The sequence below is a fragment of the Canis lupus genome, chromosome 7, assembly GCF_011100685.1.
Source record: "Canis lupus familiaris isolate Mischka breed German Shepherd chromosome 7, alternate assembly UU_Cfam_GSD_1.0, whole genome shotgun sequence".
Classification (NCBI taxonomy): Eukaryota; Metazoa; Chordata; class Mammalia; order Carnivora; family Canidae; genus Canis; species Canis lupus.
The window spans coordinates 29,103,592-29,130,718 of record NC_049228.1 but is presented as its reverse complement, the minus strand read 5'-3'; the positions used below and the strand labels follow the sequence as shown (position 1 = coordinate 29,130,718).

The window sequence follows — 27,127 nt, the reverse complement described above, 5'->3', positions numbered from 1 at the left end:
GAAACTTAAGACAAGCAACTTCATTGAAGATATTCAAGAGGACGTCAGACCACAGAATACTGCAGATGAGAAAGGGGGAGTTGAAGTAGGTGAAAATACTGTGCTTTCAAGCAGTTTACTGATAGATGGAAGGACTGGACAATCATTGGATAAACACAGCATGGGGGATGTGCTTTTGTTTCATTTCATTTTCTCCAGATGTATGACCAAAACACTGGGAAGCAGGAAAAGGAGCAAATGCCTGAAAGCATAGGAAAGGAAAAAGATAAGTGGAAGCAAACGGTCTTGTAATGGATAGGAGGAAATGAGATCTAGAGGAGAGGTGAATGTATTTACCTTCAACAACATTTTATCTAAACTAGAAATACAAAACTGAACAATGGGTAAAAATATATGCCAATGTGTAGGTTAGGGGCCTGAGGTTGAAGAAAATGACTGTTAGACTCTGACACCTGCTTAGAAGGGAGGAAAAAGGAAGGAACAGGGATTGGAAAGTGAACGTGTAAGAGCAGGAAGAGCACAGGGGCAGATAGAGGCAAGGAAAGGATTGTTTTGGAGCAATGGAGAAAGAAGGGGTGGTGGGAGGGGCTCTGTTGCTAAATCCACAGCCATACCCATCTGAGACAATAGTCATTTTTCTATTCTCCAGTCCGTTACTCATAAGTGTTTAAAAGATTTGCTAATTAAGTGAATTAAGTAGAACCCCGTGTTCTCAAACCAGTGAGTGAATTAAAATCACCTACAGACTTTTTAAAAAATGCAAATTGCAGATGCAATGAAACGCCGGGAACACCTGCACCCCAATGTTTATAGCAGCAATGAAGACTCCTAACTCTGGGAAACGAACTAGGGGTGGTGGAAGGGGAGGAGGGTGGAGGGCGGGGGGTGGGGGTGAATGGGTGACGGGCACTGAGGGGGGCACTTGACGGGATAAGCACTGGGTGTTATTCTGTACGTTGGCAAATTGAACACAAATAAAAAATAAATTTATTATTTATTTATTTATTACATAAATAATTAAATGATATTAAATAAATTTATTATTTATTATTTAAATAAAATTTAAATTTATTATTTTAAAAATGCAAATGCCAAGAATTTGGCATTGGTGGTGGGGGAAGCTCAAGGAAGTGAATATTCCAGAAGCTCTCCCAAGAGATCCTCAGGGGGCATTTCCGTTAAAAGGCACCTGCCTAGAAGGGAATCAACTGGCTAAAAGAGAACTGAGGCAAATACAGCCCTTCCTGCAAGGCTCTTAGCCCGGGGGTGGAGCAGTGCTCTGCCGCTCAGGAGAGCACACACTACAAGACCTCCCGGTCAGTGTTGAGACAGTCGCATGCACAACACAATACTCTTAAATGAAGCCTCGTTTAAGGGAAGCTAAGAACTTGAAAAATGCGATGATGAAAAACACGAACATTTAAAATGTTTGTTCTAAATGACGTCTCACATCAGGGTATCAGACCAAGTGTTTACCCCTACACTTTTCTGTTACGTTACTCTAGAGGCTCAGCAGCACCAAAGTGGAAGTCAGGGTGCTACGAGAAATGGGGAGAGGAAGGAAACTGCAGAAACAGCACCCGGAAAGGGAAAAACATAATGGGGAGGAGGTGGAAGAAACCAGGATGCCTCTGGGTGTCCCTCCGCCCCAGGACCTGAGATGCTACGTAAACAAGATGCCAAAGCCGTTCTTCTGGCCTCGCCTGGCACTCACCATAGTCTCAGGATCTCAGCGCGGGGAAATAGGCAGCTTTGCCACAAGGAGACACCACCTCTACACCGACGCCCGGTTACTCCGGCAACAGGGCCCCGCCTACTACCGGACGTGCGGGAACGTCATAGCCCCGCCCCTTCGTTCCTAGTGGCTGAGAGGACTCGGAGCTCCGCCCACCCACAGGCAGACCCGCCCCTCGATTGCGTCGTTTGGGACGACCGAACCCTGCTTGCCTCTTTCCAGCGTCATCACTTGGTTTGGTTGATAGGTGACCCGGAAGTTAAGTGCAGAGACGGCTAGAGCTCCAAATAGTCCATATCTTATTTTTAAGTAGGAACCCATCCATTCTTCACTTACCGAAGCCTTACACCGTACGTGCTGGGTTACTCGAGTTTTAGGACACCGCAGCGTATTTACCTTTTTCTTTTGGAAAACGATTCCGGAAACGAACCCCTTGAGAACAGGATGTGATTAATAGTGAGCGAGCAGCTGGATGTCAGGCAGGCCTGGGCGGGTCAGCTTCGGAATGGAAAGGAGTGTGCGAAGTTAAGAGACGCGGAGCCCCACAGTCTGTAAAGAGAAGCCCGCTGGAATCAGAGGAGTGGGGAACCTGGGCGGTGAGTCCAGGAACTGGTCTGTGTTTGTGTGACCGAGGGGCGTGTTGGAAAGGGACGGCGGTGTGGGTGGGAGTCAGGTGCTCAGACGCTGTGGATTTAAGGTAAGGTTGCCTTGGTTCTGGGAAAGCTTATGCAGACAGGGACGGAACTTCGGAGTGGGCTCACCGGGGCTGCAGAGGTTGACAGGCTTGTCGTTTCCACGACGGTCACCCACTCCGCGCGCTCCCTTCCCCTCGGGTGGGGGGACCTGCCGGGAGCCCCTCGCGGTGTGGGTGCTGTGTGCTGCGCGGCGGCCCAGCGCGGTGGCAGGGCTACTTGCCCCTGCGAACGGGTCTCTGGAGACCTGTTTTCAGGGCAGTGGAGGAAGATTTGGGACTCTTAAGGGAGGTAGTTACGGAAGACTCTGTGCCGCGTTAAATCGAATACTGTTTGTCGTGAACCAGATGTCATCTAATGTACAGTTCATCATGTTCCCGTCACTGCTCTAGCGCCATGTTCCTGCTGGTGTTCTCCAGCGAACCTTAGGCTTTACTGTAAGGCCATACGGACGTTTCTGAAAACATAGGTTATGCCATTTTAATTTTTATTCCCAAGAAAATGCAAGTTATGAGTATTTTTGTCGTCTGTTTAAATTGATAAACGGAAGCTCCTCTCTGATGTATATAGTGAGCAAATTAGTATCAAACGTTAGTATCACTAATGTCCCCTGAGAAAGCAATTACTTTAATCCTTTTAAAATTACTATTGTCGGGCGCCTGGGTGGCTCAGGCGGTTAAGCGTCTGCCTTTAGCTCAGGTCATGATCCCAAGGGTCCTGGCATCTAGTCCCGAATCAGGCGCCTGGCTCAATCGGGGCGGGGGGGGGGGTCTCCTTCTCCCCCTCTCCTGCTTTCTCTCTCTCTCTCTTAAAATCTTTTTTAAAATATCCCGTTGTCTTATCAGTGATACAAAAGCCCCTATGGTAACTTCACTGCAGTTTCTTAACTAAAATTCAGGACAGATACGTGGTAGAGTATCCTTGGTGAAAACCATGAAACAAATTTGAAAGTAAATTTTTTTTGTTACATAACAATATCAATATCATAACAGTATCACTTGTGAAATTGCATTTTGAAATGCATGGCTACTAAATGCAGAAACAAGTAGAATATTCTAACATCTAAGTTACAGGGACTTAGTGACTGTCTTTATATGATATGGTTTTAATTCTTTCACTTTATACATTTTTAGGTTTTTCGGTAGAAGTTTTGAGGTGCATTTTCATTGGTTAAAAAAATGACTACTCTTGAAAGTTTAGATACAAAAGGTAAGTGTTCTTCTTTTGATGAGAATTGTTTTTAAAACATACAATTTATGACCATAGGATGAAGGCATGTTTGAGCCAGGTTACTAAATCTCATAGAGCTCTTGGGAGCCATTTGTATTTCAGATTTCTTCATGCTTGTTTTGTAATGCAGTGTTTACATTTCAGTACTCAGAAATCCACCTGAATATTAACATACTTGGTTAGTATTCATTACAAATGTTAAACTACTGTTAAACATTTTAGTGTAAAAGCAAAGTTTTGCAGCTATGCTTTCTATACACTAGAAGATTAAGATTTCAATAAACAAGAAGATATATATTTTTAAAGATTTAAGTAGGTGGTCGAGCAACTAGGAAGTATAAAAGACCTCTCTTTTGCTAGGTTATTTTGCTTGGGCTGCTATAACAAACCACCACAAACTGAGTAGCTTAAACAACTGAAATGTATTGCCTCACAGTTCTAGAGGCTAGAAGTCCAAATCAAGGTGCTGGCAGGACCATGTTCCCTCTGAAAGCACTAGGGAAGGATCTGTTCCAGGCTTCTTTCCTAGTTTCTGTTGGTTTGCTGGGAGTTTTTGGTATTCCTTAGCTTAGAGATGCATCACCCTGGTCTCTGCCTTTATGTAGACATGGCATTCTCCCTGTGTTTGTGTCTCTGTGTCCAAATTCTTCTTTTCTTAAAAGGACATCATTCATATTGGTTTAGATACTCCTGTATCTTCTCATCTTAACTAACTGTATCTGTAATGACACTATTTCCAAATAAAGTCACATTCTGAGGTATGGAGGGTTACATATGAATATTTGCAGACAGGGACACAATTCAACCCATCACACTTGCTAAATACAGTAGTTAACTTGTTAGTCCTGCTTTGCTTGTCCTCTCTATAACATTTCATACTGTTGCTCATTCCCACTTTTTGAAATATTTTCTTTCCTTGATTTCCATGATACCACTCTTGTTTTCAGCCCTTCACTCTGCAATGCAGTAGCCACATGTGGCTATTTGACTTTAAATGAATATTTTTAAAACTTAAAAATTCAGTTCCTCAGGCACCCTAGACACTTTCAAGTGCTCATTAGCCACATGTAGCTAGTAGCTATTGCATTTGAAAATGCAGATACAGAACATTTCCATCACTGCAGGAAGTTCTACTGGACACCAGTGCTCTAGCAACATTTTCTCTGTTTCTTTCTTCATCCTCTTCTTCCTCTGGTTTATCTTTTCAATATTAATATGTTTCAGCCCTCTTTCTCTTCTGCTCTCAGGGCATCAGTAATTATCTGTAAGAATAACTTCCAAATCGGTCTATAGCCCAGATTTCTTCCCTTGTGATTCAGGCCCTTCTCACCTACTGACCATGTTCACAGAGGTGTTAGTAACAGTGTTAGCATGTCCCAAGGGGAGGGCCTCCTGACTCAGGTTATTCTTGGGTGGGGTGAGTTCCAGAGATTGGGGCTGTCAGTGAGAGATGGGAAACTACTTTCCAGAAGCCAATTTGTAGCAAATAGACCTTCAACAATGAACTCCTTAAAAGGGACTGAAATCAGAGCACCTGGGTGGCTCAGTTGGTTAAACGTCTACCTTCAGCTCAGGTCATGATCCCAGGGCCCTAGGATCGAGCCCTGCATGGGGCTCCTGGCTCCTTGGGGAGTCTGCTTCTCTCTCTCCCTCTCTTTCCCCAGTGCTTGTGCCTGCTTGCTTTCTCTCTCTCTCTCTCTCAAATAAATAAATAAAATTTTTAAAAGGAGGTGAGGGGATTTAAATCTGTTTAGGAAGGAAGAAAGAGAAGATTGTGCTGTGTTAATAGCATTTCAGAGTTACCATAAAGCTTTTATAGTATTAAAGTAAGCAAAACAAAGAATGTCATGAAAATAATAAACTGGTGATTAATAAGAAATAGAGCAATTAAATGGTAACTAAGGTGAAAGTCATTAACATGGTCCTTGGCAAAAAGCAAAACCTAAATATATTATCATTAGTGATTAAAAGTTAGTTATTGCGAAGCCTCTGGGAATGCAAATTATTTTTTGTTCCCTGTTTGTAATGAGGATTAGAGTTATAAAGCACTTTCACATACATTATTTCATTTGATCTTAATTTTACAGTAAGATACATAATTCAGCTGCTAATCCTCTTCCTACTTAATATAATGTTAACTGTGGTTAGCGAACAAAAAAGTTCCTTCTATTGCATGACCTAAAAAAAGGTTCACTTATCATGGTTGACGTTTGCTAGTCTCCTGTACTTCCTATAACTGCCTTACAAGCAAAGCAGCATTGATTGTTAGCAACAGAACTTCCTCTCAGTGGACATCTGAGCAAAACTGTCATCATGAGAAGGAGGCACAGTTGCTGCTAGGGCTTCATGTGGATGGGAAACAGGGAGAGAGAAACAATTCAAAAATTAGAATTTGAATCCAAAACCTTCTTGAGAGCAAAATTAAAATTAAAGGTATTCACTAAAAAAAAAAAAAAAAAAAAAATTAAAGGTATTCAAGTTAGACTGTTTAGTGAAAGTAAACCAAATAGGAAAGTCTGAGACTTTTAAATATTTAGAATTCCATAAAGCAGCCTAACTTTAACACTCATTCTGTGGAATAACATGTATTAGATGAAAAAGGAATCCACAAGTAGATAAATTTGGGAAATTCTGGATAAAAGGAGGGATTATACTATAGGACCTCTCAGAGCCATTAGCATACTGATACACTGTGAAGCTGCAGAGATGTAGTGCACAGCCTCACCCCCACGTATGTTACCAGGGAACTCTTTATTCATGGAGCCTGTGACAAAAAGAATGTTTAGATTCCATGTCAGTGAATGTGGGCCTAATTTTTAAGTCCACTGTCTATAACATTTTTCTAGTTTAATAGTAACTAAACCTTATTAAATGATATTGGTGACATTTAAAGGAATATTGATTTTAAATTACTGAGTGACAATCCCTAAATTGTTAACTGTTTGATAGCTGAATCTGCATATATTCTGAAAAGTTGGTCAGACCATAACTGAGTTAGGAATTAATGCTTTGGTGTGAAGGGGGAAAACTAAGCAGTTTTTAAATGAGTTAGTTTTGGGGTGTTAAAATGAAATCTTTTCAGTAGCATATTAATATTGACAAGCTTTAGTAAGCACTTACTCACCTTTTCTGTACCAAGCACCATTTTCTTAGGCTGACAATGCAAAGATTAGGAGCCACACCCTGTCTTGTGGAGCTCCCAATAATCAGGTCTGTGAGAAAAACAAATTATTTTAAACTACTCTCAATACTTGCATTATTCTGAAAGCACTGAGGGATGAAAGGAGAATAAGGTTAAATGATCTGCCCAAAGTCACACAATGTGTGGCAATAGAGACTTAAGGCACTTTGACCTAGAGTCTAGTGTTCTCTCTATTGCACCATCCTACAGACATAGAGAAGTTTTATGAAAAAAGGAGAAATATTTCTTTAATGACAGACTATAAAATCCTATTCTTTTTTGCCTCAGTATTCTACAGCAAGCATTGGCAAGTTATGGCACTCAGCCTCCTGAGAATATTTACAAATCAGTTTGATGATGGGGAACACTAACTTTGAATCCCACTTAAATCAAGAGTTATCCCAAATAAAAAAGAATTCTGTGCTTCTCATTATTAGACCTATGTTACAAAAACAAACAAACAAACCAAACTTTACTCAATTTCTTATAGTTTGAGTTTCATCTTTGAAAATGAGGGATTTTTTTTTATCTTCTTTATATAAGTACCTATATAATATCCTTAGCTTTGCTAAATTAGCAAAATGGTCCACAGAGCCACAGATATTTCTTATCTGGCCCTTTATGGAAAAAAACTTGCCAACTCCTTTTAGAGAATATTATTTGTACTTTCCCTCCACTTCAATTATCTTTGGGGAAGGCAATAAGTATGAGCCATAAACTTGAGATACATTTTCATTCTTTGATAACTGATCACAAGTAGAAGTAATATTGGCAAATAATTGAAGAATCGTTTTGTTTCCCTTCAAAGAGGGGGAAGAGCAGATAATGTTTTGCTTCACTTAAACATCATTCATAACTATGGAGCTGGTAACATGAATCATTCATTGCCTTCCCACCTGAGAGATGATAACTGCTCAGGAACGTGTCCTAGATTGTGCTTAGTACCTATGTAATAAAGACTTCTATGTGTGTCATAAGGAAAAATAGAATTATGAAAAGCAAGTTGCCAGGTGAGAAAATGGAAAGCCCTGACCCACTCGCCTCCTTGCCTGTGCACATTAGCTAGAAGCATAGTTATCACAAGAGTTGTTACAGCTGCCATGTCATGTTGTACAACTCCTGCACTCATAAATGTTTGAGTAAGTAAAACAGTTTAAATAAAGTTAAGAGTACATTGAGGCTGAACCAAGGTGATAGAATTTCTTCACTGGAATTTTTTTATGTGTTTCATTTGAAAGGAGATTTATTTTAAATACTCATTAATGTTACTTTGTCTTTTAAGTTTAGCAGTAACTATTATTTGATTTGTTCTTGAATCTCCATTACCTAAAATTGCAACTCAAAAATGTTAGGACTTGCCTAAAAATCGTATCATGGCATGGTTTAATCATGGCAGAGTGTTACACCTGCTTATTTCTTCAGCTTAAGTGGACCTGAATGGTATAATTCTAGTTTGTCTTTTTGTTGTTTTTAAAATTAATCTGTAGTTAATTCATGATTCAGCATAACTTCTTAAATGACAGAATGCCTTAGTGACAAATTTATTTTAGATAGAGGTAGACAAAACTTTTTAAAAGATTTTAAGAACATGGGAGCAGGCCTTTATTTTTGAAACAGTTCAGTGGAAGTTCTCCTCCTAAGTGCTAACGTCCTACAGCATATCTGAAATACCAAACTATTTCACTTTCTGAAGTAATTCCTTTGTTCTTCTTTTTGAAAGTGGAGTTCACCCAAAGGCCCAAGTTAACATTCAATATGGAAATGACAAAATATTTTATTCTAATGGAAAATGTTTTGTAAAATAGAACACATTATACATCAGCTATCTTTGCACCTCCTCTCGAACATAATTCAAGATTCCCAGTACACTGCTACATATTTAGGGAAAATTTCCCCCAAAAAATCTAAAGTGTAAAAACAGTTCTAAAGTCTAATGATATACTTTTGTAAGACTTGAGCATAAGAAAATAAAAGTTAGAATTATATTTGATGGCATAACTGAAGCTTGCTTTTTCCCCTTAATCAAGATCCAAAGTTTATTAGGGTTTTTAAAAGAATAATAACAAAAGCAGTAGAAACTAACATTTAGTGAGAGCTTACTGTGCCAAACACCATTCTAAACACTTTACATGTATTCTGATTCACTTTTTTAAGTATTGTGTTAAATCATTGATGTTGAGCATACAAAAAATAAAACTACGTAAGAGGGACCCCTGGGTGGCTCAGCGGTTTAGCACCTGACTTTGGCCCAAGGTGTGATCCTGGAGTCCTGGGATTGAGTCCCTCATTGGGTTCCCTGCATCGAGCCTGCTTCTTCCTCTGCCTATGTCTCTGTCTCTCGTGAATAAATAAAATCTTTAAAAAAAAACACATAAAACAAATAAGAACATAAGACAGATCTACTGACACATTAGAGAATGATTTCGTGAGGCAGTTTGACAATACAGATCTTCACCTGGCATATTAATTCCATTCTTGGGAATGTGTTCAAAAGAAGTTGACAAAAATCTGTAGGCATAAAAGCATTATTCACTAAAGCATTATTATAGTAAAAAGTTGGGAAAAGTCTAAATATCCAACAATGGAATAAGTAAATAATATTATATTAACTTGAAAAAATAATGTAGTCATGAAATGAAAAATATGAAGACTGCAGCAAAATAGAAAATAGACTGAGCTTCTCAAGTTAATTATGATTACAAACAAAAATAATGAAGTAATGTAAAGGAATGAAAAGTTTAGAGTGATTTAGGTAATTTTTTCTTCTTCATATCTTTTAATGTAATGTTAAAAACTAGAGAATACATGTGTGACTGTGTGAAGATAATCTGTTCTGCTCTGCAGTTTCTGTATCTATATAACAAAGTTTGTGAAAAAGAAAAAAAGTAAGCTCATTAAAAAATAGAAAGCTAATAAATAAACCTCAGAAAGGTTTTCTTGTTAGGTATTTCCCTTGCTAGAAAACATCTTTATAGGTAATTTTTTCATAGTTGTTTTGTTTTTTTAAAACATCATCCTGGGCAAGCTTACCATTTCCTGTGGTTCTTTGCTGGCAGATTCCGTTTCTAGGATGAGAATCAGGAATCAAGGTGACAGCAGTCTTTGCTTGATAGACTGTTACATAGATCCCTTTTTTTAATATGGCTTTGTATGTTGGAAGTTCTTAAGAAAGCTTTAGTTTTATTTAATAAGACATTATTGCTCTTACCAAATTGTTCTCCTGACTTCATGGGTTACAGTGAAACATGATTAATTAGTGATTAGATATTAATATTTAATTGATCAGGACATGGTACTGATATCTAATAGAAATTGAGGTGAAGGACATACTTTGGCTTTTTTTTCTTTATAAGTAGGAATTCTGTTTCTTGTCTTTGCCTTAGAAGGTATAAATATAAAAATATAATAGTAATGAATTCACTAAAGATTGGTCCATGATTGTTCTTATTAATATTTCTCTAAAAATAAAATTTTGGTAGAAATTTTACACCACATATTGCACTCTTATTATATATTACCCTGTAATACATGGCTTGCATGTTTTCTTTTTATATGTATGTCCTGTCCCCTAAATTAGGTAGTGCAGACTTCTATGTTCAGGAAATTACTATCTCATACAATGTCTGGTCAGTATTAGGTACCAAGCAGCATGGTTGCTGTCCATGACCGCTCAAAGATAATCATTATAATCATTGTTATAAGTGCTCGTACTTTGTCCCTCCCCTTGTTATCATTCATTTATTGTCTATTAGCTAAGCAGTACTGGGTGTAAGGCACATTGCTACAAATATGGTAGTAAACAAGAGACTCATAGTCCCTACCCTCATAGGACCTACATCTTAGAGGAGGGCACAGATACTTGTATAATTACATTGAGCGGGAAAATGTCAATTTACCATTCTGATAGATAGGGGAAAGGAGAAATGCAGTCTTGCAGCAGGTGCACACAAACAGGGCACCCAGCCTAATCTGGGAAGGTGAGAGAAAGGCTTTTCTTAGGAAAGAATTGAATTGAGATTACAAGGAGGAAAAGGAATTAATGGCAGGAAAGAGGGAGTTGGGAAGAACATTCTAAGCAGAGAAATGTCGGCAGAAGGAGTTTTTAAGACATTAAAAAAAAAAAAAACAAAACAACCAGACAGGAACATAGTGTCTGAAGTTGAACCAGCTGAAGTTGAGAGAGTCAGGAGATAGGCAGATGATGGGAGGGCCTTGCAGACCAGAGTAGGGATCTTGGTTTTTCTTCTGAGTGATAGGAAGCCACTCGGGTTTGATGTAGATGAGAGCCGCTTTTTATTTTAAAGTTCACTATAACCGTTATGTAAATTCTTTGGTCTTTTGTAGCTGACAAATGTGGTTTTAGCAGGGGCAATACCTTCAGATTGATGAGGCAATAATTCTGGTTTGTGGAAAGCCTCTCAGACTAATTAACAGCTTAGCTCTGGAGTCAGATAGGGACTTCAATCCCAGTTTGACACTGATGATTTGGACAAGCTATTTAACCTTTCAAAGCCTCTGCAGTTCTTAAAAAAATAGGTACAATTATGCTTACCTCATGTAAAGCTTAAATGATATAATGCATCAGAAGGACTTAAAAGAATCCTTGGCATATAGTAAATTGAATAAAAATTTGTAATTACTATGCTTACGCTTTGGCTTCCACTTTCTTAAGCGTAGGCTGGACTTGTAAAATGGAACAAAATCTAACATGTAGCTCAAAGGGATGTTACTGGAACTACTAATTCGAGAACTCTTATGTAGGTTAAGTATCATCTCAACTACCTCCATCTGTCTCTTCTACTTATTTACCAGGGCAAATCTTGAACCACTTTGTGCCTCATTTTCTTCATCTATAAAATAGAACTAATCATACATACTTGAAAAGCACATTGTAAGGATTAAATGAGTTATATGTAAGTATTTAGAATAGTGTTTGGCACATGGTAAGTCTTTTACAAGCGTTGGTTATTCATTACTTAACATTTTCTAATTTAGACACAAGGTATGATATATCTATATCTATGGATATAGATATCATTAAATTTGTTTCATGAAGGTTAAAACTAAGGCTCAGATAACTGTAGGATTTTGTCCGTGATTGCACAGTAATGATGGAAATGAGATTCAAAACCAAATCTGATTTATCCCAAAGTTAATGTCATTTCTATAATACCATGCTCCTTCCACTTGTTTAGGGCAGGATGCCCGCTCTTATGTGTTTATCAGAATTATTGGAAAGATGCGATTAAGTTTCAAACTATTTGAAATAGTAAGTGCCTTAGGCATTCAGAGAGTATCCTGGAACAGTTGGGAGGATCGAACGCAAAGAGTAGTGTTAAAGCTAACTTCTTAGGGGTAAGTTTGAATCACAAATCACAGTGAATGGCAAAAAACACCATTTAAGAGATAAGAAGTAGCAGAAATAAAAGCCTGATTAGGGCCTAGAGAAGAGAGTGTTATCTGGTTGGGTAGCTTGTGCGAAGCATTCTTTGCCAAGAGTTCATAAAACAGGTGAATAGATTTTGAGGTAGATGGCTTTAAAAATGCACTTACATTTAACTTACATTTATTTTTATATTTAACTAATGTTATGAAGTATCTCCAGCGTGCCAAGTGCTTGATCTTATTGCATCTTTCCTTACGGCAATCCCAGAGTGTTCTTACTATCTCCATTTCACAGAATATGAAATAGAGATTCAGGAGGGTTCAATTGTTTACCCTGGAGCATACTAGAAAGTTGAAGTTGGAACCAAATACCCTGATTCCAAATCTCTTACATTTTCTATCAAGAGCAAAACCATTTACCTAAGGAAAGTTCAAACCTATAACTCTTTTTTCATCTTTTACTGACACCTGATTGTTTTGAAAATTAATTTTTATTCTGAATTGTTTGTATTATTTTTAGTGCCAATAATCTTGAATGTAGGATAAAGCATGTCTTGGCATTTTCCTTGGTATTCCTTTTTAGCAAGTAGCTTATGTTTTCTTTTTCCTTTGATAGTCACCCTTACTCCAACCCCAGTCCGAGGAGCAGGAGATGGAATGGAAACTGAGGAGTCACCTAAATCTGTTGAAGTTACCTCTGGAGTCCAACCCATAAAGCATCACATCCTTCAGAATCCATGGAAGAAAGCAGTTGCAGGGGAAAGCCCAGGAGTTCTTCAGCTAGGAAAAATTCTCACTGAAAAAGCAGTGGAAGTCGAAGCTGTAAGAATATTAGTTCCTAAAGCTGCTATAACCCACAACATCCCCAACAAGAATGCAAAGGTTAAGTCTCTGGGACATCATAGAGGAGAATTCCTTGGCCAGTCAGAAGGAATCGTAGAACCCAGAAAGGAACTATCAGAGGTAAAGAATATATTGGAAAAGCTCAAGAACTCTGAAAGGAGGTTACTACAGGACAAAGAAGGTCTTTCAAACCAGCTCAGAGTACAGACAGAGGTAAGAATAAATAGCTTTAATGAGCACTCTCTTTACACCTGGCCCTTTTAAGCCTACGTGTTAGAAAACTATATTTCCTCTTGGAATGTCATTTATTTTGACTTGTCATTGCTCTAAAGATTTTCTCTTAAATTTCTCTTTCTCAGCACCTCTTATAGAACTAGTAATATATTGGGAACTTATACTTTAAATGTAGTTAAAGATGGAAGGATACTGGTGCTTTGATCAAGACCACTTATATGGTAGAAAGGAAGTCATGGTTATAAAATTCCAGACCAAAGATGGGCCAAATTACACTTTGAAATTCACTAGTTAACAATTCCTGTTTTAAGGATCCGTAAGTTCCAAGTATTTTTGTTTTATGCATATATAATATTTGGGATAAAGAGAATGGTGAGGTAAGGGTTAGTATCTTCATTGTAAATGGAAAATGATCTATAGTGTTTTGTTGTGTTTCTTTAATCTTTAGATGTTAGTAAACATTTCCTTATCCTCATCCTTTTTTTTGTTTCTCTATTAGACTCTTCATCTTTTTGCCAGATGTTAGCCTTTATAAGTGGCACTATATTTAGTGGTTCTTATCTAAATATATCTTTAATATTTTTTAAATAACTAATTTCTAATTATAAAAGTAGTACATATCTACTTGTAAATATTTTAGAAAATACAAAAAATGAAAATAGTACCAACTATAATTATACCATCTAGCTAAAATGCGTAATTATACATATTGAGTTCATTTTTGCCTTTTTTAGTTATTAACATTTTCCTATGTCACAGAATATTCTTTTTCAATATCATTTTTTAATACCAGCAGTGGTCTTTCATTGCTGTACCATATATCAGTACCTACTACTATTGAACATTTGTTTTAATTTTTCACTTTTTAGATAAAGAACATGCTTATAGATATCCTGAGTTGCTTCCTTTGCTTAAATTCTTAAAAAAGTATGGTGTAGGGAATGCATGAGTAGCTCAGTCAGTTAAGCATAGGACTCTTGATTTTGGCTCAGATCAAGATCGTAGGGCCGTGGTATCGAGCCCCACATTGGGCTCCACCCAGGGCATGAAACCTGCTTAAGATTCTCTTTCTCCCTCAAAAAAAACAAAAACAAACAAACAAAAAACTATGACACAAAGAAATTAATTTCTAAATCCTGATAAAGATTTAAAAAGCACTAAAAAAATTCTCTGTCATGTATTTTGGCAAAATTTTTTGGTTTAGTTTCTAATTTTTGCCTTCAATTGTTGACTGGAAGCAGTTCATAACTTTTGTGGTAATGGTACTCTTATTAGAAGAGATTCAGTTTATAATCACATAGAGTATAAATATAAATATTTAGAGATAGAAACAGATGGTTTATATAGATTATGAAACTTTAATATTGCTATTTGATATGCACTTTAAGGAATGGAGGTCCATATACATGGAACGTGGTTTCTCTTTTTTCATTTTGATACATTGAAGTCACTGACATTACTTTCAGCTGGTTGTAATGGTCATGTTTTCTTCTAGGTCAATCGTGAGTTAAAAAAGTTGCTAGTGGCTTCTGTTGGGGATGACCTTCAGTATCATTTTGAACGTCTATCTCGTGAGAAAAATCAGCTTATTTTAGAAAATGAAGCCTTAGGTCAAAACACAGCTCAACTTTCTGAACAGCTAGAACGTATGTCAATACAGTGTGATGTGTGGCGGAGTAAATTCCTCGCAAGCAGGTATTTTCTGTTTTAAATAGTGTTTCATTTCCTAGCTTTTGCTCTGTCGGATTTTTTACCGATAGCCCAAGAAAATAGACAGTAGTGTGAGAATTTCTGACTTAGATTGTCAAAGTACTTCATATATTTATAAGTATGTATGGACTGTCCTTCCTCTAGATAGTCATACAGTAGGCTCCCTAAATAGAAAAGTGATATCATAAGATTCTCCCACATTCCAGAATTCTAGATTATTCCTCTATAGTTGAAATTACTCCTCCTACAATGTTTAAGAAACAAAACTAAACTCAGACCTCTTATAAATAAAATAAATAAAATCACAAAAAAACAAAGTATTTTTCCCCATCTTCTATCTGGAAAACTCAAACATTATTTCTCTTCTGTGCTCTGTTCTCGTAGCTCTTTTAACTGTATTAAGTATACAAGAGAGCTTCCCAACCTTTTTCTGTCCACATACAAACAGAAAACAAAATTATTTGTATGGCATACTAGATGAGGCTACTCTCGATCAGAGTTGAAACCCCCAGGGCCCTCACCTAGGTCCATGGATACACTGGTAGTTAGGAAACTCTGTTATATACTGTGAATTTTGGTCTCTTTATCCCGCTCCTTCCAGCACTGACTGGGGGATAGGGTCTGGATGGTATCCATCTGTATATTTCCACTGTTTAGCCATATGCTTTACACATGGTTTAGTAACTGTTAATTTGAAATTCCATTATCTGGAGATTTCTTACATAACATTAGACGTTTCCAGGCTGTATTTCAAGAATCATTGATTGTGATGAATAAATTTGTAGGAAAATATTTCTTCATGTCTTAATGTCTATGATACTTTCCAGTAATTGACTACTCTCTTAAAGTCCTTAATTTGTTTTCTAATTGTGTTTGTATAGGATGGTATGTGGAGAAATGAATGTACTGTTTATTGGGTTAGAATGAAAGTTCATGCTCACTGAACATATTAAGAGGCAAATCATGCATGTGTCATACAGATTATTGCAATATTAACTTTCTTAACATCCTTATCAATGCTGATGGTAACATTCTAAGGGCAATAAAGCTTAAACTCAACTTTATTGATATTTTAACTGATTTAATCTTTGGTCAGTAACACTGTGGTCCTAGACTTTAGTTTTAAAATTTTCAGCTAAATAAGCATACTTTAAAATTTTACTTCAACTCTGTTAATAGAGAACTGGTTAAATAAATTTTGGTACATCCAATCAGAAGAAAACATGAAGCTGTTGTTTTTTTAAAAAGAGAGCTCTATATTTGCCTATATGAAAGAAAAGATAAATTATTAGATAAAAAAAAACAGCATAGAAAATTTTGTATTAAGTAATCCCTGTTTTGTAAATAAAATGGATATATATTTTTTTTAACATATACTTTTATGTTGACATATGTATTTTTTTTTCCTAGAGAAATATATAAGAAACTGTATTGGTTACATTATTGTTTTTAAGAGAAGGATAGGAATGCTGGACAGGAGATAAGACTTAATTTCCCTTTTATATCAGCCTTTCTGTATTATTTAATTTTTTTTTTTAAGGACAAGAAGGTAACTGAGTGATAGGAAAGCAGTGCTTTTTGTTTTCCTCTAAAATTTCCTGTATTTAAAAACATTTAGTTAATGTTATTTTCTTCAAAATTTGGTCAATCTAGAGTAAGGTGGAGGTACATTCCAAAAATCACTCTGTAGGAAAGTTAAATAACTTTTCCTTTGTCGTTCTGTAAACAAATATTTTGAAATCCCTTTAATGAGTTCTAAGATCATAAACATTTTAAATGCTTTTTAGTGAAAATTTAAAAACTGAGAACTTGACTAGGTTCAGTTCTTCTTTGTAAGCTTTTGAAAATAAAAGTAGTATATTAACTTCTTTACAGTGTGTTATTGTCAGAGAATGTATATAAGTGACATTTTAATCTTTTCCAGGGTTATGGCAGATGAGTTAACCAATTCCAGAGCAGGTTTACAGCGTCAAAACCGTGATGCACAGAGTGCTATTCAAGATCTCCTGAGTGAACGGGAACAGTTTCGTCAGGAAATGATAGCTACCCAGAAGTATGGCACTCATTACATTCTGAACTCTTCTTTCTCTTGCAATTTTTGTTATTGTGATAATTGTTTACTGTCTCTACATTTAATAACTTATGAAACATACTTCAAGTAAGCATTTTAAAATAGATGCCCAGGGAGGGAAGAAGACTAAAGAAATAAGATCACACACTTCTTAGATTCTTAATTAGAAGAAAATTAATTATAGCCATAATAGAAGAAATCTCTGGATTTAAAAGTAGTTTTTGGTTATAGTTATAGCAGTTTTGTATAATTTCTTCCTCTTTTTCTTTTTTTAATTTAAATTCAAGTATCCAACATACAGAACATCATTAAGTTTTGCATAATTTTTGGTAGAAGCCAAAAAGTATACTTGTCTTTTTTTGGAAGGAGATCTTTCTAAGGACTATTCTACAGTATTAGAGTTTACTTTTATGTCCACAGGCTCCAGAACTATCAAAATAATGTTCTTTCCTAAAAATAGTTTGTACTGCTATACACAGATCTTCCTTGACTTTTAATGGGGTTGCATCCCGATAAACTCATTGTAAGTTGAAGATATAAGTCAAAAATTAATTTAATGCACCTAATCTACTGAACATCATGGCTTAGCCTAACCTACCTTAAACATGCTCAGAACACTTACATTAGCCTATGCTTGGGCAAAATCATCTAACACAAAGCCTGTTTTAAAAGAGAGTGTTGAATATCTCAGTAATTGAACACCGCACTGAAACTGAAAAACAGAATGGTTATACAGGTACAAAATTGTGAGTATATCAGTTGTTTACTCTCCTGATCATTTAGCTCACTAGGAGCTGTGGCTCACTCCCACTGCCCAGCAACATGAGAAGATACGGTACTGCAAATTGCTAGACCAGAAATAGGTGAAAATTCAAAATTCAACATATAGTTTTTATTTATTAAATGTTAACCACTTTCACACCATCGTTAGTCAAAATATCATTCATCGAACCATCTTAAGTCAAGGACTATAATTTATTACAAATCAAATCAGTAAGAGTCAAAGAAGAAATCACAGGGGAAATTATAAGAATGAAAAAATAATGTAGATGACCCTTGAACAACACAGAGGTTGGGGAGGCTTACCCCCCATGCAATCCATGTATAACTTGTGACTCCCCCTAAAATGTAACTACCTATAGCCTACTTCTGACCAGAAGCCTTACTAATAATACAAATAGTTAATTAACATATATTTTATATGTTCTATGTATTAAATGCTACATTCTTACAATAAAGTAGGCCTGAGAAAATACTTACTAAATCATAAGGAAAAAAAATCCTCAGGAAGAGAAAATACATCTACAGTACTTTTTTCCAGCCCTGATTTTTTATTCTGATTACCCCTATTCCTTGATCACATAATCTTTATATATATTTATCAAAAAAAAAAAATCAGCCTTTCAGTGGACCCACCAGTTCAAACCCATGTTGTTCAAGGGAAAACTGTATATTAAAATACCAGATTTCATGGGAGGCAACTAAAGAAGTGCTTAAAGGGAAATTTAATACTTTAAATACTCATAATAGAAAAGAAGAAAGGTCCTGTCCGTAATATAAGTTTCCTCTTTAAGAAATGCAAAGAGCAAATAAAGCAGAAGAAAGAAAACAAGAATGAAAGCAGAAATAAATGAAATAGCCAGATGCTGGTTCTTTGAAGAGATAAATTTAAGAAACCTCTAGTCAGTATAATGAGGGGGGAAAAAAGAAAGAAACACATTACCATTATTAGGAATGAGGAAGGGAATGTATTACTTAGATTCTGTAGACATAAAATGATAAGGGGACATTATGTACAATTCTGTGCCAGAATATTCAACAACTTATATGAAATGGACAAAGTTCTTAAAAGACACAAAACTACCAAAGAATGCTCAAGACAAATACCCTGAACAACCCTAACCTATTAAAGCATTTGAAACTTTAGTTAAAAACCTTCCAATAAAGGAAACTCCAGGCAGATTCACTGCAGAATAGTAGCAAGCAACTAAGGAAGAAATAAAGCCAAATTTACACAAACTTTTCTAGAAAACAGAAGAAGGGAACAGTTTCCAACTGACTTTTGGAGCAAGCATTATCTTGATACAAAACTAGACAGAGATATTACAAGAAAGCTACAGACTGATATTTCCAATGAATATAGATGCAAAAGTCCTAATCCAACAATATATAAAAAGATTTATACATCATGGCCAAGTACACTTTATCCTAGGACTTGTAAGTTAGTTTATCATTCAAAAATCCATTCATGTAGCTCATAAAAAAAGAAATACTCAATAGATACACAAATCAGATCAATAGTCCTATACCACTAGATGAGTATACTAGTATATTTTACCTGTACTAAAAACTGAGAACTAAAAAAAGTACTGTGTTGAATGACTTCCAGATAACTACCTGATAAATATATAAATGCTTTCTATAGTCTTATTTTACCAGAATTCCCAATTTATTGAATTCTGAGAAAAAGATTTGGGAGAAATATATTATGTGATTTCAGAAGAATGTTTCTCATTTATTTAGTATTCTTGATTTTCATATTTTATCCGCTTATTAATACTCAGTATTCCTGTGTCTTTATGCAGATTGTTGGAGGAGCTGCTAGTGTCCTTGCAATGGGGAAGAGAACAAACTTACTACCCTAGTACACAACCTCACACCACAGCAGAACTAGCGTTAACAAATCACAAGTTGGCAAAAGCAGTAAATGCTCATTTGCTGGGAAATGTTGGCACTAACAGTCAAAAAAAGATTCCATCAGTGGTTGAATTCTGCAGCACCCCAGCAGAAAAAATGGCTGAAACGGTAAAATATTTCTCTTTTGTGGACTGTGGAGTTTCTAAGACTGTCCTCTTACTGAAAGGTGGTATGTTTAATGCAAGGTGCTTGGCATTAGGAGTTAGGAATTATGGGATCTAAACCTGATTCTCATGCTAATGTGCTTGTGATCTTGGAGAAAATTATTTCCTTCTCTGTGCTTTAATTCCTGAAACATTATTACTCTGTCCTTAAGAAGAAAAATGTAGTTGCTTTGAAACAGCATGTCTTTTAGCTGTCATTGATAATCATTGATAATCTTGTACCTGAGTTCATTGTGATATGAAAACTAGTGTAGAATTTTTAATTCAGTAATCATGAGTAGATAGATAATAGATTGCTTCTGACATCACAAATTATTTGTTAATGCTCATATATAGATGTGGATGTGCCAAATCCTGCAGAATCAAATAGTGTACACCTATTGACACTGACAATCCTGGATTAATTCAGGGTTCATGCTAATGAGCTGTCAGATGCTGTGGTCTCATAGTCCTACTGGCACGGCCAAAATCACCTCTGTTATGTTTCATTGTGCGACTCCTGTGTCCCTGTCTTAGGCCTCATCATTAACCAGAACTGTTCCACTTGTAAAATCAGCCCAACACCTCTCTCCGTGACCTATGATCTCAACCTTTTTTCCAGCCCTGATTCTTTATTCTGATTACCCCTGTTCCTTGATCACATAATCTTTATTCCCTTGATCCCTACATTTTTTTTCTTCATCACATCAGCTCACTCTCCAGGCTTCTTTTCCCACCATAACTTGCCTGGATGTCATTTGTAAGTGTCTGTTTCCCTCATCATCCTTCTCTCAGGTATCCAGAAAACGTCAGTCCTTCAGCTACTTGCCTTCTTTGTTTCTGTACCTGTCAAACTATTACCTCACATTCAGCAGATGGCTTCAGTTCCTAGTTCACAAAAAAAAGAAGGAAGAGGCAGAAAATTTCCTTAAGGTCTCACTTGATATCTAGATGCCTACCTGTAGGGCAACCAGCCTTGTGTACATTTCTCTCACTGGAAGAGGTGTCCCTTCTCCCTCCTCCCCAAAGCATGGTTCCCCTCCAGGCTTGGTAGGCCTCCCCAAATTATCCCTTCTCTCTATCGGCTCTTTCTTCTTTGGCTTATAACACACCCACATGTCTTCCATCTAAAAAAGAAAAAACTTCCCTCTAGCCTAAGTTCTTTGATAAGGCCCTATCACCTTTATAGGCAAGAACAAGTATCTTGTACAAACTGTGCATACTTGTATGTACCTGTGTACCATCCATTCCTCAGTTCCTGCCATCACTTATCCCAGTAGTCTTCCAGTGCTGCTATTCTGAAAATCTGCTTGTAGAAAGGTCATGAATGCTTACTTTACTACCATATATTTTGTATATCAGCACTCCTTCCTTGATATTCCCTTGACTTCTGTGACCGTACTCTTTCTTGGCCCTCTTATATTCCCTCCCAGAACTCCTCTTCGTCACATTTTTTCTATTTTAAGTTGGTATTCCATACGAATCTGTTCCCCATGCTTTTCAAACTCCCTTAGTTTCTGCAACACTATCCACTGCCAGATCCTCACTACTTCTGTGACCATTCCTTTGCAGTATTTGGCAGGGGGTGAGCCATCCTCCTATGGGGCCCACTCTTGAGCCTTTCCTCTCATAACAGACTTCTGTATTTTCTAGGGAGGATCCTAGTCCCATAGTTTTATGCTTGAGACTTCTGAGACATTTTTCCTGGGTTCAAGAGAGATATCCAGTGTAACATCTCTATATGTGCATCTCACAGACAGCTGAAAATAGGACAATCTCTTTTCTCCTTGCTTTGACATCTGTATTTCTTGCTCCCCTTAAAAAGAAGACAACCTGCTTCTTGTCCTGTACTGCTTATCTTAGTGAACTATATCACTATATAGATGTCTTGAGGATTTCATAAAATAATGCATATGAAGCTCATCACAGATAGATTCCAGTATATGGTAATTTCTCAATAAATGGTAGATATCATTTTTATTATTATTTTCTTCATCCCCATAATCCTGTTGGTTTTACAGATCCTGTCAGTTCCTTCTAATTTATCTCCTCTTCCAAGTTCACACCTCTATCCTCCAGCCTTAATTATTGCAGTAGCCTCCTCACCAATACCCCTTGCTTTTTACCTGCCTCCAGACTATCCTCTACTGCCAGTTATTTTTAAAATACCAGACCAAAAAAAAAGGAAAAAGCCAATCCACTTGTGTTGGTATCCTATTCAAACAGATCCCAGTCTGCTTCATTATGGAATCTCAATCCTTCCATATTGTATAAAAGGCTTTTCAAAATCTTTATTCCATCTCCTCTTCTCAAGGCTATTAGCCAGGTGTCCCCAACCCCCTACTCTTCAAGTCCCAGCCGCATTAACCACTTTTCATTGCACAGACATGCCATTGTATCACAAGCCTCTGTACATACTTCCTTCTGCCCAGACCACCCTCCCAGCAACTCTGTACGTTTAAGAATCAGCCCTCCCTGAATCTCACTGGCAAATTTAGGTGGTCCTTTCCTCAGGCTTCCGCTGTATTTTGTGTATTTATCCCTTGTGGCTCTTTACCATGTTAAATTGCAGTTGTTTGATTCTCCCTCTCTCTGCCAAACTCTAAGCTCCTTAAGGGTGAAGGCTGTATCTTATGTCTCCTCAAGATCTGGCATAGTAATCCTGTACATATACTAGATGCTCAGCTATTCACATAATGAATCAGTACCCAAACTAAACTCATCATTTTTATCCTTTCTCTTCTCCTTGTTGGGAAACTGTCACTGCCTGTGCGATTGCTGCCAGTGGCATGTGTTATAACTGACTACCCCACCTTTCTGGAAACACTTGCATTGACTTACATAACTGCACACCCTCCTTGTTTTACTCTTCTCTCTGACCATTCTATTTTACTGTGCAATGGTGGGTATCCCCAGGGCTTTGTCTAGATCCTTTATTCACCATATTCTATTAGTTAACATAACTGACAGTCCTTCTTTCTTAGGGTCTCGTGAGGCTTTCAGCCCCATTGCTTCAAGGTCATCATTTCTTAGCTGGATTACTGCAGTAAACTCCCTTTCTTTGTTCTTCCCTTGTCTCTTTTAATGCCCACCCTTTCCCCTATCTTCCAACTGTGTGTAGCATGATTTCTCTGAAAGGTACCCTGCTTAAAATCCTTCCACATCACCTACAGAAATCTATCTGTACTGGGATCTCAGTCTCCTTCTACTGAAGTCATTTGGTATTTTGTTTCTCTCTCTCCAGAATAGAATAGAATAACATAGAGAGTATTTCCATACTTTTCTTATTTTCCCTTCCAAATTTATAAGCAACTTTAAGCCCTTCATCTTGCTTGTCCTCTAGCACCCAACCAAATTTTACAAAAATAGAAGGATCTCAAAAACTAAATGGAAAAAACAGCAACCTAGTTGAAAAACAGAGGTCCTAAAATAGAATGCTGGCTCTTAAATAGTGCCAGGCCATTCTTAAATTAGCTATAGCTCTTTGGGTATGGTGGTAACTTGGAAGAAACATGGCTGGACAATATGGGAGTGAAAGAAACAGGCATATCCAACCATAACTGAAAGCTCCTTACATAAGGCATAGGCTTACCTTAAAAAAGAGAGAGAGAGAAAGGGACACCTGGGTGGCTCACCAGTTGAGCCTCTGCCTTTGGCTCAGAGTATGATCCCAGGGTCCGGGGATCAGGTCCTACATCGGGCTCCCTGCATGGAGCCTGCTTCTCCCTCTGTCTGTGTCTCTTCTTTATCTCTCATGAATAAATAAATAAAATCTTTAAAAAAAAAAAAAAAAAGAGAGAGAGAAAGCTCTTTCCCCCACTGCTTTTTCCAACTGTAGTACCTACCTCGTTTGCATCATAACCCATCCTCCTCACATCATGATCGTCAAGAGAATATAAACATGAGAAACAGGAGCTTTAAACAAGCATGTTATATTTGTCCTTAATTAGAAATTCTTTTCAATCCAACAGTTCCCCCTGTTGTGGGTCTCAGTAAAGGAAATGGCAGGACAAGTCAGAGCAGAAAAATTAGGAGAACATGGTATCCATGAAACCCAAGAAACAAGAACACAGTTGTTAGCATAAAATATGGCATATACATTAGAAATAGAGAAATGAAAAGCCATTGATTTTACAAGAAAATTATTAAAATCTTTGAAATATGATTTCATTAGAAGAATGCAGAATCTTGATTCCAGGCAGTTGAATGAAAGATCATAGAAGGAAAGTGTTGGGTATTTTTTGGTTAAGGATAAAAATCAACATCACTTATGGTAGAATTGATATAACCATATTTTCTTCTGTGTTTTCATGCTTTTTCACCAATATCTATAAAAACATTAATTTCATTTTTGAAAAATAGGTAACCTAGGTAATGTAATAACTAGACATCATTGTTAAATTTAGAGCTTTTTGGAAAAAGGATAAGTTCTCTAACCAATCAAATTCATCATTCAGATGTTATTTTTTATGATCGTTACATATTAATGAAATGGGGCTTTAAAGGTAGTGATACATCACAAGGCATATATCTGACATTACTTCTTATTTTCCTTAGGTTCTACGCATTTTGGATCCAGTTACCTGTACAGAAAGCTCACCTGATAATCCATTTTCTGAGTCTTCACCAACTGCCTTACTTACGACAAAGAAAAATATTGGGCGATTTCATCCCTATACTAGATATGAAAATATAACTTTCAATTGCTGCAATCACTGCCAGGGAGAACTTATTGTCCTTTAACATTCAGTATGTTGGAGGCATGCTACAGGCACTTGCTTCTTACCCAAGAGTCATTATTATTTAGGAGCTGGAGTTCTTATAATGATAGAATGTCCCTTTCTATTTAAGTAATATATATCCCCAAAGATGTTTCATGTCCTGGACCATAGATTACCCTTTCTTAATAAATATCTCAGGGTAAGAAAAGAATGAAACTGTGTAGATATATTTAAAGCAGATGATACTTTCCAGGCTTACATGATGCTTTTCCTAAAGGACTCTGAAAGAAAAAGATCCTACCTTTATTTTAGGCCCTAAGTTATATCTTGCTATGTATTTAATATAAGCAAATTAAATATTGGTACTCTAATGCAGGGTGAGTCATATGCAACTATACCCATTCACTTACTATTGCCTATGGTTGTTGGGTGTTTTGTTTTGTTTTGTTTTTGTTTTTTTGACAACTACAGAATTGAATAGATCCAACAGGGCTTGTATGGCCTGTAAAACTTAAAATATCATATCTGGCGCTTTATAGGAAAATTTTTCTGGTGCCCACTCTAAAGGAATAATAGCTGGTAGGGGGATAGGTAGAGGGAGTGTCCATTTTTTTTGGACTACAAAGGCGGTTTATGGAAATACTATGGGTGAAAGGACTTATATTTTAAAACTAAATGCTATATGTTAAGGAAATTAAAAGCATTTTATAGCTACATTAGCAAGTCTTTCAGCAAAACTTATTCTCATGTTGGTTTTGTGTGGGGAATTCCATAGTTTGAATGGATGCAACATGACATATATAAGAGAAATAGATTTTACTGAGCTCATTTTGACAAATGCAATACAATAGGAATATCTGATTTGATATAAAATATAATGGAAATAGTAGGATCTTTCTAGAACATTGTACAAATTCAAGATGCAATCCATTAATAATTTATATTAATATATATTATTGTATATTTATGACAGACCATCATGAAACACCCCTTTATAGACCTTTAAAAATATCCATAATATGTTTATACCAAATTACACTATATTAGGTGCAGAATTGCTTATCAAAAGAGAAATCTTCTGAAGACAAATCTGGTAAAATAATATTTTAATGTCAACTTAGTGATTTTTTTTGTCTGATTCATCTGAGTTATACTTTGAAATGGCAATAAATTTCTCTACATTCTTTATTTTGAATATTGATTTAATGTGCTTTTCAAGTCCATCTAATTTACTATTTATAATTGATTCCTCAGCCTCTCCTTTAGGTTTACTTAGAAGAAAACAGAGGAAAAGCTTCATGACATTGGATTTGGCAATGATTTCTTGGATATGGCACCAGGAGCACAGACAACAAAATTAAAAATAGATAAACTGAACTTCATCAAAATTAAAAACATTTGTACATCAAAAGATACTACAGAATGAAAAGGCAACCTACGGAATGGGAGTAAATATTTGCAAATCATGGCTTATAAGGGTCCAGGGTCCAGAATAAATTTCTACAACTCAGCAACCAAGAATCAAACAACCTAATTTAAAAAATGGGGAAAGAACAAGAAGATACATTTCTCTAAAAAAAGTTACACAAAATGCCAATAAACATATCAAAAGATTCTCCACATCACTAATTATTAAGGAAATACAAATTGATATTTGCCCATTCAATGGCTATTATCAAAGATAGAATATAGTGTTGACAAAGATGTAGAGAAATTGGAATGCTGTGCATTACTGGTGGGAATTAAAAATGGTGTGACCACTGTTGAAGACAGTATGGTAGTTCCTCAAAATATTAAACATGCAATTACCATATGATGCAGCAATTCCACTTCTAGGCAGATACCCAAAAAATTGAAAGCAAAGACCCAAATAGATATTTGTATACCAGGGTTCACAGCAGCAGCATTCACAATAGCCAAAAGGTGGAAGTAACACAGGTATCCTTTGATGGATGAATGGATAAACTAAATGTGTATACATGCAATGGAATACTAGCCTTAAAGAGGAATGAAAATCTGATAAATGCTACAGCATAAATGAACCTTTAAACATTACACTACGTTAAATAAGTCAGAAACAAAAGGACAAATGGTGTAGATATGTGAAATAATTCATAGTGACAAAACAAATAACAGTTATAGTGGGCCATGGGAAGGCAAGATGAGGAGTTTTTAGTAGATACAGATTTCCCATTGGGATGATGAAAAATTCTGAAGATGGAAAGTGGTGGTGATTGTAAGTATGAATACTTAATGCCAGTTAATTATGCATTTAAAAGTGGCCAAAATGTTTTGTTATGTATATTTTATCAGAAAAACAAATTATATGTACATTCATAACCACAAACTAATGGCACACCTCTGCAATGGTTGATTTATGATTGTCAATAATAAATAGCTAAACAAAAGAAAAAAAGAAGATCTCAAATCAACAACCTAACATTACACTGTAAGGAACTAGAAAAAGAGGAAACTAAGGCCAAAG

At 36.4% G+C, this 27,127-nt stretch overlaps 2 protein-coding genes across 7 annotated transcripts in view; one reads left to right on the top strand and one right to left on the bottom strand.

The window, feature by feature from the left end:
• Nucleotides 1-6,868, bottom strand: part of NME7 (NME/NM23 family member 7) — a 262,304-nt gene extending 255,436 nt beyond the window's left edge. Inside the window, exon 1 of one of the 5 annotated variants that reach the window (XR_005362112.1) lies at nucleotides 6,782-6,868. Coding sequence is in view for 1 of the 5 variants with exons in the window: in XM_038542605.1 (XP_038398533.1) it covers nucleotides 6,782-6,802 (21 nt within the window). In the remaining 4 variants the exon portion in view is untranslated. Of the gene's footprint in view, nucleotides 1-1,714; nucleotides 1,865-2,131; nucleotides 2,275-6,781 lie in introns of those variants that run through there. The other 4 variants (XR_005362115.1, XR_005362114.1, XR_005362113.1 and 1 more) reach the window with 4 other exon arrangements.
• BLZF1 (basic leucine zipper nuclear factor 1) lies at nucleotides 1,969-25,837 on the top strand. 2 transcript variants are annotated; one of them, XM_038542604.1, is made up of 7 exons: nucleotides 1,969-2,331; nucleotides 3,561-3,636; nucleotides 12,840-13,279; nucleotides 14,796-14,995; nucleotides 16,935-17,063; nucleotides 19,667-19,886; nucleotides 24,479-25,837. In XM_038542604.1, the coding sequence occupies exons 2-7, from the start codon at nucleotides 3,606-3,608 to the stop codon at nucleotides 24,662-24,664; spliced, it is 1,206 nt and encodes a 401-aa protein (XP_038398532.1). In that variant the 5' UTR covers nucleotides 1,969-2,331; nucleotides 3,561-3,605; the 3' UTR covers nucleotides 24,665-25,837. The 2 variants fall into 2 exon arrangements, with proteins under 2 accessions (XP_038398532.1, XP_038398531.1); XM_038542603.1 differs by lacking the exons at nucleotides 1,969-2,331; nucleotides 3,561-3,636 and adding an exon at nucleotides 7,836-7,977.
• Nucleotides 25,838-27,127: the final 1,290 nt, after the last annotated feature.

Excerpts from the sequence above, each read along its gene's own strand:
- BLZF1 (XM_038542603.1), top strand. The coding sequence starts at position 7,944 with ATGTTGTACAACTCCTGCACTCATAAATGTTTGA. Across the intron at positions 13,280-14,795 it reads AGCTCAGAGTACAGACAGAG|GTCAATCGTGAGTTAAAAAA; the intron begins GTAAGAATAAAT and ends GTTTTCTTCTAG. Across the intron at positions 17,064-19,666 it reads GAAATGATAGCTACCCAGAA|ATTGTTGGAGGAGCTGCTAG; the intron begins GTATGGCACTCA and ends GTCTTTATGCAG.